Source organism: Cydia strobilella, chromosome 9, assembly GCF_947568885.1.
Source record: "Cydia strobilella chromosome 9, ilCydStro3.1, whole genome shotgun sequence".
Taxonomy (NCBI): domain Eukaryota; kingdom Metazoa; phylum Arthropoda; class Insecta; order Lepidoptera; family Tortricidae; genus Cydia; species Cydia strobilella.
The window spans coordinates 14,044,395-14,064,025 of record NC_086049.1 but is presented as its reverse complement, the minus strand read 5'-3'; the positions used below and the strand labels follow the sequence as shown (position 1 = coordinate 14,064,025).

General features: G+C 38.3%; 2 protein-coding genes across 2 annotated transcripts; one reads left to right on the top strand and one right to left on the bottom strand.

The window, feature by feature from the left end:
* Positions 1-6,977, bottom strand: LOC134744346 (heparan sulfate glucosamine 3-O-sulfotransferase 3A1). The gene is made up of 6 exons (XM_063678120.1): positions 6,650-6,977; positions 6,332-6,549; positions 5,052-5,132; positions 4,015-4,188; positions 2,809-3,025; positions 1-2,373 (listed from the first exon to the last, which is right to left on the bottom strand). The coding sequence occupies exons 1-6, from the start codon at positions 6,758-6,760 to the stop codon at positions 2,137-2,139; spliced, it is 1,038 nt and encodes a 345-aa protein (XP_063534190.1). The 5' UTR covers positions 6,761-6,977; the 3' UTR covers positions 1-2,136.
* Positions 6,978-7,643: 666 nt separating this feature from the next.
* LOC134744404 (luc7-like protein 3) lies at positions 7,644-18,961 on the top strand. The gene is made up of 9 exons (XM_063678211.1): positions 7,644-7,933; positions 8,257-8,452; positions 9,144-9,241; positions 9,569-9,720; positions 10,385-10,522; positions 11,290-11,550; positions 12,079-12,167; positions 15,468-15,551; positions 17,785-18,961. The coding sequence occupies exons 1-8, from the start codon at positions 7,829-7,831 to the stop codon at positions 15,512-15,514; spliced, it is 1,086 nt and encodes a 361-aa protein (XP_063534281.1). The 5' UTR covers positions 7,644-7,828; the 3' UTR covers positions 15,515-15,551; positions 17,785-18,961.
* Positions 18,962-19,631: the final 670 nt, after the last annotated feature.

Here is a 19,631-nt window from a genome sequence, read left to right as displayed (position 1 = left end):
AAGTTTGTACCGTGAAATATGGGGTGACTTTGACAATTAAATAGTTGGGGGCATGGAGATAAATGGGGGAGTAACTAGTAACACCTTCGTAGATTTTTTACTCGTTCTCGAATAAATCTAAGTAATTATTATAATTTTCGAACTACGTAATTAACTCATTTGAACCGTATTGGTTGTTTGGCTAGAGCGAGGAACTAATTCAACAGAACAGCGCACTTCATCTATAAAATGCGAACTAAAATATAGTCCAGTATTAAAACCCTATATTTCAAAAGTCCTCCGCATTACGGTATTCTTGGTAGTAATTCAATTTTACATTACTCCCTCTGTACTATTAATAACTAAAAATATTAAAGCTTTTATTCTTAAATGGTAATCTATTAAGCAATAATAATGGCACGTGTTTTCGGATGGCTTAGTGCAAGGTCCTAACTAAGTATTACACTACAAGCTATCTTACTAACTATTAAAGTTTACAAATCGTAATAGACAAGTAAATAAAAAAGACCAGTAACGTCCACTGTTAACTGGCAAAATATTCGCAAACCTAATAAAGTGCAATAGCAAATACATATGCAGTATACAATGAATGCGACTTTGCACATACTTATGGGATTGAAGTCTTTATTAGTTACTTGTCTCTGAACTAGCTTATCAAATTTTCGTTGTAATGAATAACAATTGCATAAATTGGTTTATGCATAACCAAAATATATTTTTTATTTGAAAATGGGTTGCGCATCGTGTATGCCGATAATCATCTTAGGTAGCTGAATGTTGACAATATTTAAACTTTTTCTTAATTGGACGGAATTTTGCAAACGGGAACCAACCCCACAATAAAAAAAATCGTAGGTACTTGTTAAAGCATGAAGTAAAATTTTGAATGGATATTTAGTGTGGGTTCGTTCCCATTAGCCGAACTACGTCCAATAAAATTAAACAATAGATGTTCAAATAATACAAAAGGTAATCACGGTCTATATCCCGGTCAATATAAGTCTAATAGATGTTCAGATAAAAAACACCTGTAAATCACGAATCAGAAGTAAATTACCTATCACATAACCAAAAAGCAAAAAAAAAATTACATAGTAATAAACTACTTAATTTAACTAATGAGGCAGATCAATTACAAGTGAGGCAAAGTTACTTAAGAAGCCTATATACCTACTATAAAATTATGCCTTAAAATAATAAGACTAATACTTATGGCAGATGATGCATAACACTATAATAATACTGTAAATTACCGGTAGGTATTGCCACTCGAGGAACAAAATTGCTTTATTAAATTATTAACACTTTGTGATGTTTTAAATATATTAAATTACTTAAGTAATAATAATATCAAGTAATAAGTGATTTGTGCTTTCAAACTGATAATACTGGTATCACAAAAAGCTGTCTAACGCAGAATAATAATTAAATCTGTTTATAGTAAGTACTTAAAAAATGAAACGACAATAGGAATCTATGATATTATCGATAAAAACTAGGAACTGCTACCTAAATACAGTCAATACGGACTTTTTTGATGCTCTCCTAAAAAAACACATTACTGTATTTTTTTTCTAGAAAGAAGAGTATGTAATTGTTTATCATAATTTATTGCTAACCCATACGTTACCTACAAACCCTTACAAAATGGAAGTTTTTTTCTTACTAGCCGTTAAAAATTCGAATACAGTCAACTAATTATAAGTCTTCTTTCACTAATTTCGCAATAAAATTAATATAGTCCGACAAGAAATTGTAGAAATTAAAAAGTGACAATAGGGTATTTGAGTGTTTCTACAATTTATTGTCAGACTGTAGTTTTACTCTATGGTCTTGTTCCGAAATTGGAACAAAAACTATAGTTACTCTAATTTATTATAATAGTTCCCTATCTCAAAAAGCTCACATAATATCTTGTGCTACTTACTGTCAAAGCTAAATCCAAAGATCAATGGGCTTATGTGTATATTTTTAACTGTAACTGTCATAAATTCTTAACTCACTTATATACTTCTGCTGTTGTTGCACTATTCCATTCACAAACCAACGTAACAGCACCTACATTAAAATGATATCGTTACAAAATTAGGAACAAACTACCTTAATACCAAGGCAATAGCCATACATCACAACACATCAAGGCCACCCAAAATTTATACCAGATAATTCGTAAAATTTCTCATTGAAAGGCCTGTAGAACCCTCTTAGAGTTTCTATGGTGGCTGGGTTGATATGGGGGTGGCTCCGGCCCTTGGTCTTGCCTAAACAGTGGGGGGTGGAACGGCTTTCCGATTTAAGGAGGCAGGGGAAGCCTTTAGAGGAGTTGAAGTAGAAATGCTTCTCGGTGATCACACGTTTTAGGCCAAGGAATTCCTGAAATTTAAGGAAAATTTTGTTTAATGTTGTTAGAAAATCATCTTCTTCGTGTAAAAGCATCAAGTTTCTTAAAACTAGAAAATAATAAGTAGTATTCACAAAGGTTAAGTGAGTAAGAAAAGTGATCCAGGGTTCCAGACTCGATGTGGTTGTGATGACTCCATTGGAGTTGCGTCTATAGGCTGTTTAGCTTACCATCAGGCGAGCCGCACGCTTGTTTACCAATTACCACCGTCGTGTTTAAAAATAGCCGGACCTGCACTCTCATCCGCTCCCCAGCCGATCTCCATTGACCAGTACTGTATACAAGCCACTTTCGTAGTCTCAGCTTAGTGGGAGTAAAATAACGAAAAAGGATATAGGGAGGTTGTAGAAAGAATAATGACGATAGACAGGACTGGAAGTGAAAAATTCCGCATAATCGCCGCATACCTGCACCCTCGCCATCTCAGCTGCAGGGTCGTCCACCAGCCGCTCCCCATTGACCAGCAGCAGGCGCTCGCGCGGGAACCGGCGCAGCCAACGCCGCAGCGGGCGCGCGTACACGCCGAGCCGCACGGGCGGCCACGACGCCGCCACCGCCCCGCCCGCGCCCCAGCTGCCGTTCACTATGGCTAGCTCTTCGAAACGAGGGAGTGAAGGTGTTTTACTGAAAAAAAAAAAAAGTAATTTACAGATGTACTATATGTCGAGAAGACTGATTATTCGATCAACATAAACCACACACCATCCGCAGAGGAGAAGTGAATAATGTAACCTCATTGAGCTCTATCCAATGGTCTTAAAGACTAACAGAGCTGAACGAGGGTGCGAGTGTTAGGGTCGGCAACGCGCATGTAACACCCCTGGAGTTGAGGACGTCCATAGGCTATGGTGACTGCTTAGGGCTCTTACAGACGAGCGACAGTACGCGACACACTGTCGGCGACGTCGGTGGCGACCGCCTGCGACAGCGCGCAGTCGTCGATGTTGATGCATTAATTGCTGCAGTAAAAAAGCATGTGTGTATATGGAATTATAAGGATAAGGGATATAGTAATAAAACAATTAAAAATAGAGCATGGATGGAGGTTGTTGCAGAAATAACACCCGATTTTGAAAATAAAAGCACTGAAGAAAAAATCTAATTGGTAAGTATAACTGTTTATTTATTTATATAAAATTCGATTGCCAAGGTATATATGCTATTACTTATTGGTATTTTTTACTGCAGCAATTAATGCATCAACATCATAATCGTCATTACTCATTTTGAAAAAGAAAATACGTCGCGTACTGTCGCTCGTCTGTAAGAGCCCTAGCATCAGGCGGGTCACCGACGTAGTATAAAATAAAAATAAAAGAAAATCGGCGCGGGCAGTGCACGACGTACAACCGCCGCGGACACTCGTGCCTGAAGATGGATTCCCAAAGAATCCGAAACATGTCGCCAAAAGCGACTAAAAATAATAGTGAGTAAAAACCGTACTGATAAATATTTTGAAATATGTCTCACGATAGTTTAAGTGCGAAAAGAAAATCTTAAAATAATATTTTTTAAACCAAGATATTCAGCCCAAAACTAACTTGCTTTAGTTTGAGTACCAATCTACCAATTGAACTAGTGAGTGTGAGTGTGAGAGCAGTGAGTGTAATTACCTTGCCGACTGTGTATAATCACTAATAGCCCTAGTGACAGGATCCCGGACAACCGCCAGCAGCTTCACATCCGGATTCATGGCATGCACTCTCTTTGGAGCTGTCCGTGTCACCCAGTAAGAGGGTGTCTTCTCCATTGTGATCTGGCCTTCGAGGGTTGGTGGCATTCTGTCCCTGAAATTTTATTGCTTGCTTTTATAGGGTTCCGTACCCAAAGGGTATAAACGGGACCCTATTACTAAGATTCCGCTGTCCATCTGTCTGTCACCAGGCTGTATCTCATGAACCATAATAGTTAGACAGTTGAAATTGTCACAGATGATGTATTTCTGTTGCCGCTATAACAACAAATATTAAAAAGTACGGAACCCTCGGTGCGCGAGTCCGACTCGCACTTGGCCGGTTTTTTTTTGTTGAAGAATATATTTCATTAAAAATCATTAACCACAACATTGCTCCAGTTTTTTTTATTAAGCTTCAAGTTACAATTTTTTCTGGACTTGAATAGAATTACAAAAATATTTTTTGACTTGCAAAATTTAAAATTTTTCAGTAAAGAGTGGCATAGGAAAGGAAAACCAATAGTAAGGACAGACAGGTCAATATAACATGAATCCATTGGGAGCTGAAGGGAAGGAAAACCGCGAGCCAGATGGTTGGACGACATCAAAAAGACGGCAGGGACGACCTGGCATAGAAGCGCGGCGTGCAGAACACATTGGAAAGCCATGAAAGAGGAGGAGCAGTGGACGCAAACATGCTGAGAAGAAGAAGATTGGATAACAGGATCAAAGTATCAGTTGTTGGTTATGCATGTCTTTTTGGCTAGTATTACAATGCAGACAATATTAATTGGTAGTCAGTAGGATACCTAAACATATGGCAGCACTTTATCCTCTAACCGCCCAGAAATAAAAACTTGCCAAGACAAATGTAACTTAGATTTCTCAATATGAAGATTAATAATATAATGGACTGGGGGCCCCTTTTATAGGCCTCTGGGTAGCTAGAGGTTAAAGTCTCCTTCAAACACTTACCTGTACCATTCAAAGCCCTTATGATAAAATTTATCAAAAAAATGCACTTCGGAACCTGCAGCTCGCACATCTGGGTGTAACCTGAAATAAAAATCACTACATAGTATAAAACAAAGTCGCTTTCTGCTGTCTGTCTGTCCCTATGTGAAACTACGCAACGGATATTGATGCGGTTTTCACCTACCAATAGAGTAATTCTTGAGGAAGGTTTTAGTGTGTAATTTGTAAAGGTTTTGTGTAACCCGTGCGAAGCCAGGGCGGGTCCGGGTCGCTAGTTAAGTATATTGTGTATCTTCAAAATGTGTCAGTCTATCTGTCATACTTTGATTTGTGCCTTCTGCCATAATATATTTAGCACTATTCTATGTCTCTCTCTTTTTAAAATACTATGTTGTTCAATATAAAAGCTTTATTAGTTAGTTTGTATACATACTCAGGTTTCTATGCAGCAGACATTTTGGCATGTAGCCAAAATCACAACAATGCTTTGAGTGTGTAGTATAAGTTATTATACATAGGTAGTAGGCTTCTGTAGTACATGTACTAAAATCAAAAAGACACGATTCTCTAATGATTTTGCTCTTAGTACGTTTTAGTACACTACACGCAAACGAAACAGAATGGGAGCGGGGACCGAGGAGTGACAATGACCGCAAAGCGGTCCGACTCATCTCTATGTGGTGTACTCCCTTTTTGGCGAAATTTATTTCGCCGAATTTCACTTGGCAACCAACTTTTCGCCAAAGTTTCATTTGACAAACCAATCGTTGGCATAACCTTACTTCGCAACCATTTCATTTGCCAACCCCATAGTTGGGAAATGAAAATGACGTACTAGGTTCGGTTAGGTTAGGTTGGATTATGTAAAGTTGCGAAATGAAATTCGGCCAAATGAGACTTCTGCGAAAAGTTAGTTGGTAAGTGAAATTCGGCAATACAATTTTCGGCGAAAAGGCAGTAAACCCTTTGTGTACTAAAAGACCGAACTAGTACAGTTGTGAGATTGTATAGTTGGGAGCGATCATTTCAGTGAACGAGCATGCACAACTCTAATAGGTAGTGCTGCAAGCCTAAAATCTGCAGCCAACAGAGCTTGAACATTTATATGGTTGCATTGCATACATAATATCCTCAAGCCACCCAGGGGCTTATAAAAAGGTATGCCATTCCATTCAAATATGAATCTTTAATCTTTTGAAAAATCTAAATTACATTTGTCTCTGCATGTATTGATATCTGGGTGGCTAGGGCTAGAGGTTAAACCCACTAACAATCCACACCTTAAAAACTCCAGGAGGGCTCTGGTTCCACATTTCTTAACACCTATAATAAGCACATCAGGCAATCTTTTCACTGGCATTACATTCTGATTTCTAAGTCTGCGGTATTTGTAATCAGTCGCATCTAGTGTGTTGAAACCCAGCAGAGAAACAAAACGAACTGCAGCACTTTTATACTTTGAATAATGTTCCTTCAGCAGAAAACGTTTCAGGGAAAACTGCAATCAAAAAACGCATAATTATTATTCAAGTTCATAATAAACTAAGTTAAAACATCTGCATTCTGCATTGTAAATATTGTAATGCTTAGTTGCTTACCTTTCTTTCGTCAACTAAACAAGTATTCAAAACATAAAATAAATATAATAGAAATAATAATATGAAATATATAAACAATGTTCGTTTCGAAAAAGCCGGAATCCATTTCATTGCTGTTTTTCCGTTTCATTCCTTGTTTTAGTATTTAATGTAAACAAACTGTTATCATGGTGCAGAATTCAGGGCTGTTTATTTATAAACTTATCAATGTAAGCAAAACACAATCCTATGGGGCTGTAATAAAGTGATACCAAAATAACTTAAATATTAACATAAAATCAATTCAGCGGACATCCGATCAGTCTACTTAGTACTTCCGATATCCGATTTTCCTATAAATTTTCATTAAATTTATTTTTCTTTGCACGACTGTTGGACAATCAAGCATGTTCGAGCAATAAATTAAAACGCTGTTGAATATAAACAATATATATATAATGGCAACATTATCTTTTGTTTTTAAGTCCGGCAACTTTATAATTACTAGAAAATGTTGCCAGACTGTGCTATTTACTGGATTTCCATGATTTATATCAAAAAATATAATTCTTACGAAGCTACGCTATTCTGCATCTGGCACGGGTGGGTCGCCAGGCAAAATCATTTACGTAACAACAGTAAAAAAAAACGTAATACAAATTGTAAGTAAAAAAGAACAAAAAAATATATATTTAACCTTTTCTTTTGGGTGCTAGTACTAGTGTAAGACAAAGATAGTATGATTATTTCTGTCTATGTTTCAAATGGGACAGTCCAGTTTGTTACTGACAAGATTTGCTTGACCAACTATAACTATAACAATCAAAGCGAAAAGACTAAAATTAGGAATTTTATTCTGCTGTAAATGACAACACCGTACTCTTTTTTTTTTATCTATTCAAGCGTTGGTTGTTGGATTGGACTGTTGTTGGATGGGTTGGTTGAGTCGAGTGCTGACGACGTTGACGTACTGCTACGATAAGTACTATAAGTACGCTGTACGCTAGCCATAGACGCTAGCTGAACATAGATAATTGAGTAATTAATTCTCTCTTTTGTTTTATTGCTGTGTTGAACTGTTAATAATATATCCATCAGATTTACGTTCTGCTTTGCGTTTTGCTATCAAATGTATTCTTAATTGTTTAGAAGATAGCTTATCTAAGTTTCTGTATAAGGTAGAAGCCAAAAGCAAACGCAATGGCGGTGTTAGCTGCAGCTCAGTTGCTAGATGAGTTGATGGGCAGACATCGGAACACCAATCCAAATGAGAAAATAAAGAAACCTAATTGGGAAGACCAGGAGGTAAGCCTTTTTAAATGTGTTTCCTTTTAAAATTACACTGATATGCTGTTTTTTGTCACTGGACGATTTTGAGGTTATAAATTTATTGAATTATGTATGCTGTTTCTAAGGAGACTGGCCGGTTTGCAGTGAATCAGTGATGCATGACTGCATTACCGATTTTGAAATTAACTTAATTTACTACAACGGCCGAGATTTAGACTTAAGGGATACGTATTAAATAGAATAAACAGTTGCTGAGTAAGACGGTCTATGCATACCTTCGAATAGTTCAGGCTACTTTTTCATCATTTTTTTTTGTTGAATTTCACGTCTTGTTTCAGTACTGCAAATATTACGTGGTGAAATTCTGTCCCCATGACCTCTTTGTGAACACGAGAGCCGACCTGGGCGTGTGCCCCAAGGTCCATGACGATGAGGTCAAAGACCTTTTTGAGAAGGCAGAGCCATCGTATAAGAAGTCGCAATATGTGGAGGAGTTTCTACGGTTTTGCCGGCACATGATAAATGATGTTGAAAGTATGTAATTTTTATATAATTTTAATTTAATAATTTAGTTATTATAAGGTTTTTGAATGAGTGTGACAGGGTATAAAGAAACGTCCAAGTATAAAAGAAGCAATATGTGGCCGACAACTATTGGTGTCTTAATTTTATATTAAAGGAAAAAATGGAAAAAGTAAAATTAAGTAAGTAGTAGTTGTTAGTGGAATTTGGAGAATCGCTCGCAGACGTATCTGCATGTTAAAAAATTGATATTGGTGTCTTTCTCTAACATGTGAGTAAGAGAGGGACACTAATAGTTGCTGCACATATTGCAGTCAAAATATGGCACGGTTAGAAGCCCCTTAAGTTGATTAACAATTATTATTATTATTATTTAGCTTTATCCCACATTAGTGGTCCCCAAGTGTATAAGCCTCCTCCATCTGTCTCCACCTCTCTTTGTCGGTGGCAACATCCACCCATTTTTTTCCCGCAGCCTGTACGATGTCATCTGCCCATCTTTTTCTTTGTCTTCCCGCTCTTCTTTTTCCAGCTGGGCCTGGCCATTTTGTTACAAGATTTGTCCACCTTTGATCCTGATATCTTGCTACATGACCTGCCCACCTCCACTTTTGTTTCACATTATTTTACATCAAATAAATATAAAGGAAATCATGTTTTTGTGTGTGTAAAAAACTTACATCTTATAATTTTTCTGTTTTAGGGAAAATCCAAAAGGGCAAGCAAAGATTGGAGTTGATGAACTCTAAACCTGAAGGTCCACCAATGACCCAGGCGCAAACTGAGAAAAATCAAGAACAGGTATTTACATTCAAATGTGTATATTCTATCTACTCCATATGGTGTGGCCACACACTTGTGGTATGGGAGGTAGTGAGGGAAGTATGGTGGCCAGTGACGAGTAACGTGGCCACACTACATCGCACATAGAGGTGTGTTGTGTCCAGATCTGCTGAATGCACAACTGCTCGTATTACTTTTACCAAAGAATTATTAACAGTAAAAGATTGAATTGAAAGGATTGGCTTTCAATCCACAAAATTAGATAGAACTCCATTGATTGTCAATCCAAAACCATTGTCATAACTGGGAATAATCCAAATATCTAATGCATAATCATCTTGACAGGTCCAACTCCTCTCTGAGAAGGTACAGGCGTTGGTCCAAGAAGCTGAGGAGGCGGGTACGAGAGGCGATGTAGAACAAGCCCAGGGCCTTATGAAGCTGTGTGACCGGCTCAAAGAAGAGAAGGACACCTTACTGAAACAACAGGAAAACAGGTAACAAATTAATGCTATTAAAAATTTTGAAATTCAGAGAGAGGATTAATTTCAGTTGAGAAAGAGGCTGGCTCAACTGGACTTGTACTAGTGTCAAGTACACAAGTACTAGTGTCAAGATCATGACAAATGGAGGATTCTTCTGCGAGCCCTATGTCCCTAATAAAGGATAACAGGAATGCGTCATCATCATCATCATCATCATAACTCAAAAATCTAGACCCAGGGTTAAAAGTCAATTCCATCAGCCAACATGAGGTACCAAGTGTACTACACCAACTCAAAATTTGCATCATTACTTTGCCACTCTTCTGGTTAAAATGCCACTTTCTCATCAGTTTTTGAATAATAAAGAAAGCCTAAATGAGCTGGTATAGTAAAAAATAAATGATGTAACAAATACCCTACTCTACCAATCTACTTTGCCTATAGGTAGGTAGGTATGGGCAGGCTAGTCCAACCGAACAAACTCCTCAAGGAATCCTAATGTTGAATAGGACCTCTCAGAGATCAGAGATGTTTTGGCCTGTATGGAGTCCCTACGCTGCATTCCAGCACCACATGAGTCCTCAGCATAGGATACTGTCTGTATCTGTTTGTTAAATGATCCATGATCTGTTATGACACCGGCTAGAAGAAGGTAACTGACTTATTATGTTTGCAGCCATTGGTCCATGACCGCGGAGCTGGCTGCCGCCCAAGAGAAGCAGATGGAGGTGTGCCCGGTGTGCGGCGCCTTCCTCATCGTTGGTGACGCTCAGCAGCGTATCGATGACCACCTCTCCGGGAAGCAGCATGTTGGGTAAGTCTTAATTCATTGGCTGACCATGGCAATGCCAAGAGGAAGGGTTATTACAGGGCAGTACTGACTGCATAATGAAGACGCCCTTGCACATCCTTCCAAATTGTCTGTGTCCTGTGTTCCGCCGTAGCGTCAATGCTATTGTGACTATTCTGATGAATAAGACTACTTTTTCAACCGACTTCGACGAAACATTCGCGAGCAATAGTGAAACAAAATCTTGAGTCACCACTACCAAGAGCAACATTGTATTCTCAGAGCCTACAACATTTGCAAATACATACAATGTACAAATCTTATTTTGGACCATATTATTTCAATGACGATTTTGTTATTATTTAAATAGTTCTCTATGTCTATCAAAGATAGATATAACTCCGTAATAGATGGATACAGTCTAAGGAAAAAACGTGCCTCGAAAATCACGAAAATTTGATTCTCGATCAGATGGCGCCACTAGTTTTGGCCTACACTCGTATAGAGGGCGTTGACTGTTTCGTTTGTTATTTATAAATTTAACGCATACCAGTGAAAGAACATGGGTCAAAATCATATAAAAATAATTAATGCAAATAAAAAATCATTTATCCATATTTAAATACATTTTATCGTATTTTTATAAATATTTATTTTTAGTTTTAAAGTGTGTCGACAGATGGCAGTGAATTTACTGGGGTTACAAAATTTACTATGACAGTACCGCTCTAGTATAAGTTACTCTATGATGTCTATCTTAAAGTCAACACTTGTCATTGCACTCTTTGCAGCTACTTCAAACTCCGTCAAGCCTACGAAGAAATGATGGAGTCTCGTGAAAAGGAACTGCAAGAGAAAGAGAAGAAGCGTCGCGAAGAGCGAGACAGAGAGCGCAGCGCCCGCGGCGGCGGGCTCGGCTCCGACCGGCGAGACAGGGAACGGATGGAAAGAGACAAAGAACGAGATCGCGGAGACAGGGATAAGGAGCGGGACAAGAAGGATGATAAGAGCGACAGGGACAAGGAGAGGGATAAGGACAGGGAGCGTCATCGGTAAGTTGACATTGTTGCATGCTCAAGTTCTTGTTTTAAGCAATAGCGACGTTACATGGTGACGTCACGATGTATTGCCATTTTGTTAGAGGGTTTTCGTCAGTAAAGTGCGGGTGCCAGACTTTGACCATCATTTGTGACTTTTCCATTGCTTTAAGATAATGGGTCCCATACAGACATTTTATCCTCAAAACAAACCTGATCGATTGATACCCATTCATGAAAAACCGGCCAAGTGCGAGTCGGACTCGCGCACGAAGGGAATTGCGCAAAAAACGGCAAAAAATCAAGTTTGTTGTATGGGAGCCCCACTTAAGTATTTATTTTATTCTATTTTTAGTATTTGTTGTTATAGCGGCAACAGAAATACATCAACTGTGAAAATTTCAACTGTCTAGCTATCACGGTTCATGAAATACAGCCTGGTGATAGACGGACGGACGGACAGCGGAGTCTTAGTAATAGGGTCCCGTTTTTACCCTTTGGGTATGGAACCCTAAAAAATGTCATTACCCTATTATCTTGTAGGTCGAGCCGTGAAGAGAAGAGCAGCCGCCACGACGAGCGCGACCGCGAGCGGGACCGCGACCGTGACCGCAGATCGCGCAGGGAGAGAAGTAAGTACAAAGTCCTTCCACCGTTTCGGGTGTTACACATGAACTCATAAAATAAGGTTTTGTTCGATATTGCATTAAGGAAGTAGGATAGTGGTTCCCAGAGTTGACTGGGCTCCGACCTCCGACCCACCTAACAAAAACTGCCAAATTCGAAACCCACCTCTTGGTCATCTTCAGAAGGGCATAAAATATAATTGGTAAGACTCAGATACCCCAGTCGTTTCAGGGCCCACTCAATGTTCGCTCGCGATAGTTTGGGAAATGCTGAACTAGGAAGTTATAAAATCTACTATTATGATAATAATTTCTTTTCCTAAACACCCATAATTAAAGTAAGTATAAGAGTAATTTTAACTATAAAACTCCCGTGAGACTCGAACATGTAGAATGACGCTACATCTGTCGTCATTCTTGGAAACTACTTTTCCATGTCTACTTTGCTTCTTCGTTTAGTCGTGTCGTACAGTGTGAATTGATTCACGCAAGTACGGTTAGATGGCGCTTATGTCAAAGGTTGCCGAAGAACCTAGAACTTTTTTTGTATGTTAGAGAGAGCTGGCAGTTATAAATTTAAGAGAATATTCGCGCTAATTTTGAATGAACATTTTTGAGGTGTTCGAGATTGTAAAAGACGTCAGATCGATCTAGAGACTTGAAGAGAAAAAGTCGGAACAGTGCATTATTTTGTTCATTTTTTGCTCCCTAGAAGTGTGTGACTGAGTCTGGGACTGCAGAGCATTATATTTTGTGCGCTCGCGATTTTTTAAGTCGCGTAGTCAATATTTTTATGTAATTTGGGTGATATCCAAAGAGATTACGAACGATTTGCATCTGTGAAAACATATGTGCTCATAGACATCAGTTAGTTGCTGGAAAGAGTTTGTGAAGCGTATCTGAAGGAGTGCCTTCCGTTGGGAGGGCTCTGGTCTCCGGAAGGCGGTGCTGAGGAGAGCGTTTTGAGCCTTCCGTCGGGAAGGCCCCGGAGGACGCTCGTGAGTGCCGATCTTGTGGGACGATCGGCAGCCGTCATCAAAGGACTCGAGCCCGTGGTCCGCGCGGTTCGGTCACGTAGAACAGGGTTTGGCATTTTAGTTTATTTTAATGTTATTAATCCGATTCCTTTTTTTTGTAACCAGTTAATTATTTGCCATGGTTTTTTCTTCTAGTTTTGCCAACCTTTGTTAATTATCTGTGATCCGCATTTTTTTTAACTTTCTCAAAATTTCAAATAGCCTCATTTGACGGGCGTTATAAATATTCGGTTTTGAATTTAGATTTCCTTCATCCAGTAAATCAGCCATCGTCGTCCATACCACTAACATCTCATTAATCCATTTTTTCCTTCACAGCTAAATTTTCAGCCGAGTTCCTTTTTTGTACCTATTCCGTTTCCCTTTATGCGGAAGACAGACATCCACAACCATCCGATAAAATATTCTGTTGAAAAACTGTTTTTATAAATTTTGAAGAAAATTGTCGTGTTTTTATACACAGTGTAAAATGTGATCTTAATTACCGAACCGAACCGAACCGAAATATTTTTGTATAAGTGCTAAAATTACACGTGTAACGCAGAAGAAGTTGTACTGCACATATTAAATTATTTTAAAACGGGTCACTCACGTATTATTAAGTCAGTTAATGCCCACAATGCATAGGCCTTCCGGGTATAGCTAGGCCTCCTCCAACCTCTTCCACCATCTGTGAGGCAGTTGCTCGACACTTAACACAATATCGAATATAACCTTATTTTATGAGTTCAAGTGTAACACCCGAAACGGTGGAATGATCCTTTTACGGGTACCTTTAAAACGTTATAGGCCAAGAATGGAATCTTATTGTTAAGACGTATAAACCCAAGAAAATTAAAGAAATCTGCGAAAATAATTCGTGTAGTTTTGAAAATTGGTATAGTTGTACCTTGTGGTGTCCAGATGAACATACTAAAAGTCCTCGGTAGTGGGGGGTGTGCTGAGGGTGTAGGGGGGGGGGGGTGAAGGTATATTTTTTCAGATTTTTGCTCTTATTTCGAATATCTCTACGAATAGCATTATAATTACTTCGAACAAAAGTTTCTACATAAAATTTTCTACAAATTAGGTTATATTTATTTTTACTCTACGAACAACACTTTAGGAGCTACAGGGTGTTTAAGTTAACAAAGAGATGAAAAATAGACGACATAAGAAAACGTCGTTTCTTCGTAGTTGTTCATCATAACTGAAATTTTTAGTATAGAATATAGTTGAGTCACCTGCTGATCAAAAATAAAAATAAACTGGCCAAGAGCATGTCGGGCCATGGTTTCGTACTTCCGTAGTTACCTGCCCGGCAAAATATACTTTTTGCAAAAACTCAAAAATGGCTTAACCGATCAGGTTTGCTATAATTTTCCTTGAAAGCCTTTAATAAGCTTTACTTTCACGATTTTTTCATATTTTTTGGACCCATGGTTCAAAAGTTAGACCATGGTCGAGAAGTGGGGATGAATTTTTTTTTCTCGCTTAAACCCTATAGTGCGGAGTGTCATTGGATAGGTCTTTTAAAATTAATATGAGTCTTTAAGAAGATTTTTTTGATAAACGTGATATTTCCGGAAATATTCGCTTTGAAAGAAAAAATAATGTTTGTGAGTCCCCCTCTAACTTTTGAACCACGAGTCCAAGAAATATCAAAAAAATCGTGAAAGTAGAGCTTAGTAAATAATTTCATGGAAAACTATAGCGAATCTGATCGGTTAAGCCGTTTTTGAGTTTTTGCAAAAAGTATATTTTGACGGATGGGTAACTATGGAAGTCTACACTGAGCATGGCCCGACATGATCTTGGCCGTTTATTTTTATAATTGATCAGCATGTGACTAAGCTTGCTTATTCTAAACTAAACATTTGAGTTATGATGAACAACTACGAAAAAACGACGTTTTCTTAAATCGTCTATTTTTTATCTCTGTTAATTGAAACATCCTGTAGCTCGTAAAGTATTAACCGTAGGGCGTAGAGTAAAAATGAATATGACCTAATTTGTAGAAAATTTTATGTAGAATCTTTTGAAATCTGAAAAAGGTACCTTAACCCCCCCCCTACACCCTCAGCACCCCCCCCCCCCCCGGACCCCCCCAGGACTTTTAGTATGTTCATCTGTACACCACAAGGTATAACTGTACCAATTTACAAAACTACACGAATTATTTCCACAGATCGCCCATTTTCGGCTTAATTTGACGTAGCTAGTAGTAATTCATCTACTTGGGATTGTGTCACTTTAATAACGCAACTAAATAACAACGGATTGATTCCAGGGTCGTCCCACGATCGCCCGCGTCGCCGCTCCCGCGATCGCCACTAGCTACTGACTGAGGTATCACAAATAGCGCCTCACACCGGTACGTATACCCCCACCCCCCACCACTTACCCCACCCACCCCCCACACTCCACACGAACGACCCCGCCCCATGTTGATCATGATGAGTAATAAACGAACATGTTGTTTTACAGCTTATTGTAATACCAAAATATATGGCAAGAGTCCTTTGTACTCTCGATTCGATAATTCGTCACACCGACGGACTTGGCAGGTATTTGATTGGTTATAATAGTTGCCGCGAGCTGGGAAAACGCATATTACTCGAGCGCTGTTCATTCAAAAAGAATCCTTAGCGCTCGGGCTATAAGGTCGTTTATGATAGCAGCACGGCTTCGTCGTCGTTTGAGGTATTTCAAACATTTTTCGCCGCTACCTAAACAGAGTTGCCACGCGGATCGCGGGTCGCGTATGCCATGCCAGGTATTTGTTAGGGCTCCCAGACCCTTTTGAGACGATGACGAGCTGACTACATGACCGATAACTTACCTACGTGTCTCTTATTGTCTTTTCAGATTTAATGTTTATTCCTACAGTTATTTTTTTTCAAAATTAGTCGGTTAGGACATGGTCATAGGTTGGCGTATTCGGTGTGTGACTGATTTGACACACAATTTTTTTTTTGCCTAATTTGACCAAAAATCATAATATTTTTTGCTCCTCATCGGGTTCGGGTTACTCGAGCTCACGGTGTATAAGGATGGTATTACACCTGTCAAATGTGTATTTGCGTCTTACAGTTTGCTTAGAGAGACAGTGAGACGCAATGCACATTGGACCAAGATATTATACAGGTGGAATATCAACTGCATATAGCGCTGTAGAGAGTGCCTCCTCGTGGAGTAAATCAAAATTAATAACTTGACATTGGTATTTTACGCCTATAATCAGTGGACTCCTGTGCTGGCCCGTACATCCTACACGCATCACGCATCGTTAGAACTGTTTGAAGACTTTGAAGGTCTATCGGGCCTTATTTGGAATTATTAACTTGACATTGCCACTTCAACATTCTTAAATAGGTTTCCTGTGCTTCCCTACCTTTTACAAATGTTCCCCATACAGACAATAAATTAACTGAAGAGTAATATCCGACATCAAATCATTCATACCCTGAATACCCCAGCCATTGGCCATGCGTCGTTTTCGATGTGAACCGTTGCAGCGTTGTATCGCTATTAACTTGCCAACACATACCGCGGCCCGTGGGATATATGCATAGCCAGGATAATACTACAACATCTACTATGTACTTCCAGGTACCCAAATCTTGTAATGTGTGGTAGCAGGGTATCACGTTTTACTAATTCATCAAATCTGGTTTGAAAACCTGCTGCCATTACATAAAATTTAACCCTTGCACCCCATTGGATGGTATCTATCAATGATTGAATGTTTTTTGCTAAAAAAAAAACTTTTACAAAACTTATCGGAAACCAATTTAACCCTTAAATGCATAGTGATGGATGCAGCCTACACAACAAAAACATCAAATTTTATAGGTACATTATAGACAAAATCTATTTTGTTCCTATATATTATTTTAATAGTAAAACTAATCCGTTTTCCGATTTTTAATTTAAATTTATGCTATATTTTTATTTATAAAAATTACGTTCGTTTTAAGACAAACTGTCGGAAAATTAGAAAAAATCCAGAATTTGATGATTTTTGGTATGTGATTTTGGACGTTCTTTTCGGGGTTTCTAATTATTTTATATTTAAAAACTTTATCATAGGTGCATCACAAATAATGTACCTTTCTGATGGCAGTAAGATTTTTCATATATATCTTACTGAAAATTATATATTTACATAAATATGATTTAGCCTATGCAACTTCTAACACTGATTTCGCAGTGAAAATCGATGTTATAATTTTTTTTCTATTTTTCCCATAATCAGCAAACAATTACGTCACACATATATTAATTTCGGGCAAAAAGAAAAAATAATGCATTTAAGGGTTAACCTTTTCGCCGCTACGTCAATGAAGTAATAAAGTGTCATCAACGCCAAGTCACAAATTACACGTAAACAACAAGTCGTGGCGTGTTGGGCATGAGATGTACTGACTTTATATCAAGTGAATGGCGGCGACAAAGTTAAGGACTTAGCACAGAGTAATAAAACGATACAGAGTACCGACTTCAAAAAGTTCGCTGACTGAATTATACGATCTCATTCATTGATAGAAGCATCCATGTTAACATGCCCAAGTGCCCTTTACTAGCTGCCTTGATGGACTTTTCAGTTGGCACCCCGTAGACGAAGACTGGACCCCGGACCACAAAAAGAGGTACTTTTGAATTAAGCCATCTAACCACTGAAGACAGAAGGCCGCAAGCATAATACACAAGTCCACAATACTCCCGCGTTCCGAGGTGACATAGAATTACCCGTAGTTTTAAGGTACTTTGATTGTTGGTTAGATTTCAAAAAAATTACTAAATAGTTATAATAATAATATAATAGTTAATTTAATATGGCAATTTTAAACTGCGTATAAGATTGTAAGCAAGCTTTTATATTACCGATACAATTTGTATTTTATTTTATGTCATAGTCAGTCTTGTGAAATAAATTACCTGCACTGGTAATCATTTAGGTCTGAGTAACTACAAAATGCAGCGTGCAATTCTCCAGAAACTCCTGTCTCGCACAGCTAAACTGTAGAATGAACTGTCGCCCGCGGTAGTTCTGGACAGATACGACCCTCAAACCTTCAAACAAAGAGCGTATTCCCATCTTAAAGTCCGGCAAAGCACTTGCTTGGCCTTGGTGTTGCGGGTGTCCATGTGCGACGGTAATTGCTTACCATCAGACGACTCGTTTGCTCGTTTGCCTCCAATATCATAAAAAACCAGACAAGTGCGAGTCGGACTCGCCCACCGAGGGTTCCGTACTTTTTAGTATTTGTATAGCTTTTTAGTATAGCGGCAACAGAAATACATCGTCTGTGAAAATTTTAAATGTCTATCACGGTTCATGAGATACAGCCTGGTGACAGACAGACGGACGGACAGCGGAGTCTTAGTGATAGGGTCCCGTTTTTACCCTTTGGGTACGGAACCCTAAAAACAACTGTAAATTTCAATGCTGACGGGAGTTATTTTTAGTAGATTTTTTTGTAATCTAATTACCAATCAGAGTTTAATTAATAGTTTAGGTGTTATTCAAGACGGTTTACGCCAAGTAGCGTCCTGCCTAGGACCTGTTATTTTTACGCTTAGAGAATAAATGTAAAGTGTAGACTTCTGTTTCCTAGGAAGCTCTGTAATGTTAAATATACCAGTTGCCACTGAGGAGTGATTCAGGTATTTATGCAATTATTATTTTTTCGTCATAATGATGTTTTTGTGATCGAATTTTGTTGGACGACTTGAATGTGTGAACTATGAATTATTTCGAAGGAATAAAAAATATAACCATTTGTTTGTTTCATTTATTGATAGTGCGACATTAAATAAAATGTAACTATAAATTTCCATACTAAATTGTTGCCATGTTTAAGCATTTTACGTCAAAAATGTGACAGTTACGTAGGAAGTGGCGCCCTCATTTCTTTTCAACAATTTCTTGTCGGACTATAACTTACTTCCTCTAAGTACCTACGGGTAAATTCTATAGCGTTATTTCCAGTTATTGGGTCGCATTTTATAAAAGTCTGGCATAACCTGTAATCGCTTTTTGCTCCGCTTTCAAAAAAATATGGTTGTAAGACTTGTAAGCCTCTTATAAAATGCGACTCTGCTAACGGAAGTGCGGACCTCTGCCAAATAACTGAATATGGCATCAAAACAACATCAAAATCTATAACTAAATAATTTGACAAAATACTGTAGGTACATTAGCCATAACCTTTGACCCTCTTTTTGTATTTTTTTCTAAACCAGAATCATGACTACTCATGACCGCCGAGGAGATTCGAATTCACGCCCTTCCGTGTTTTCTGTCGATTTAAAAAATGTCGGGTTAAAAAATCCCATGAATTTAAAAGAAAGAAAGAAAAATGTATTCTATTTTGACTTGTTTTGGCCATACTTTTTGCCGTAGGTAATACTTTATCCGGAGTACTTTGATTTACTGCTGAGAAATATT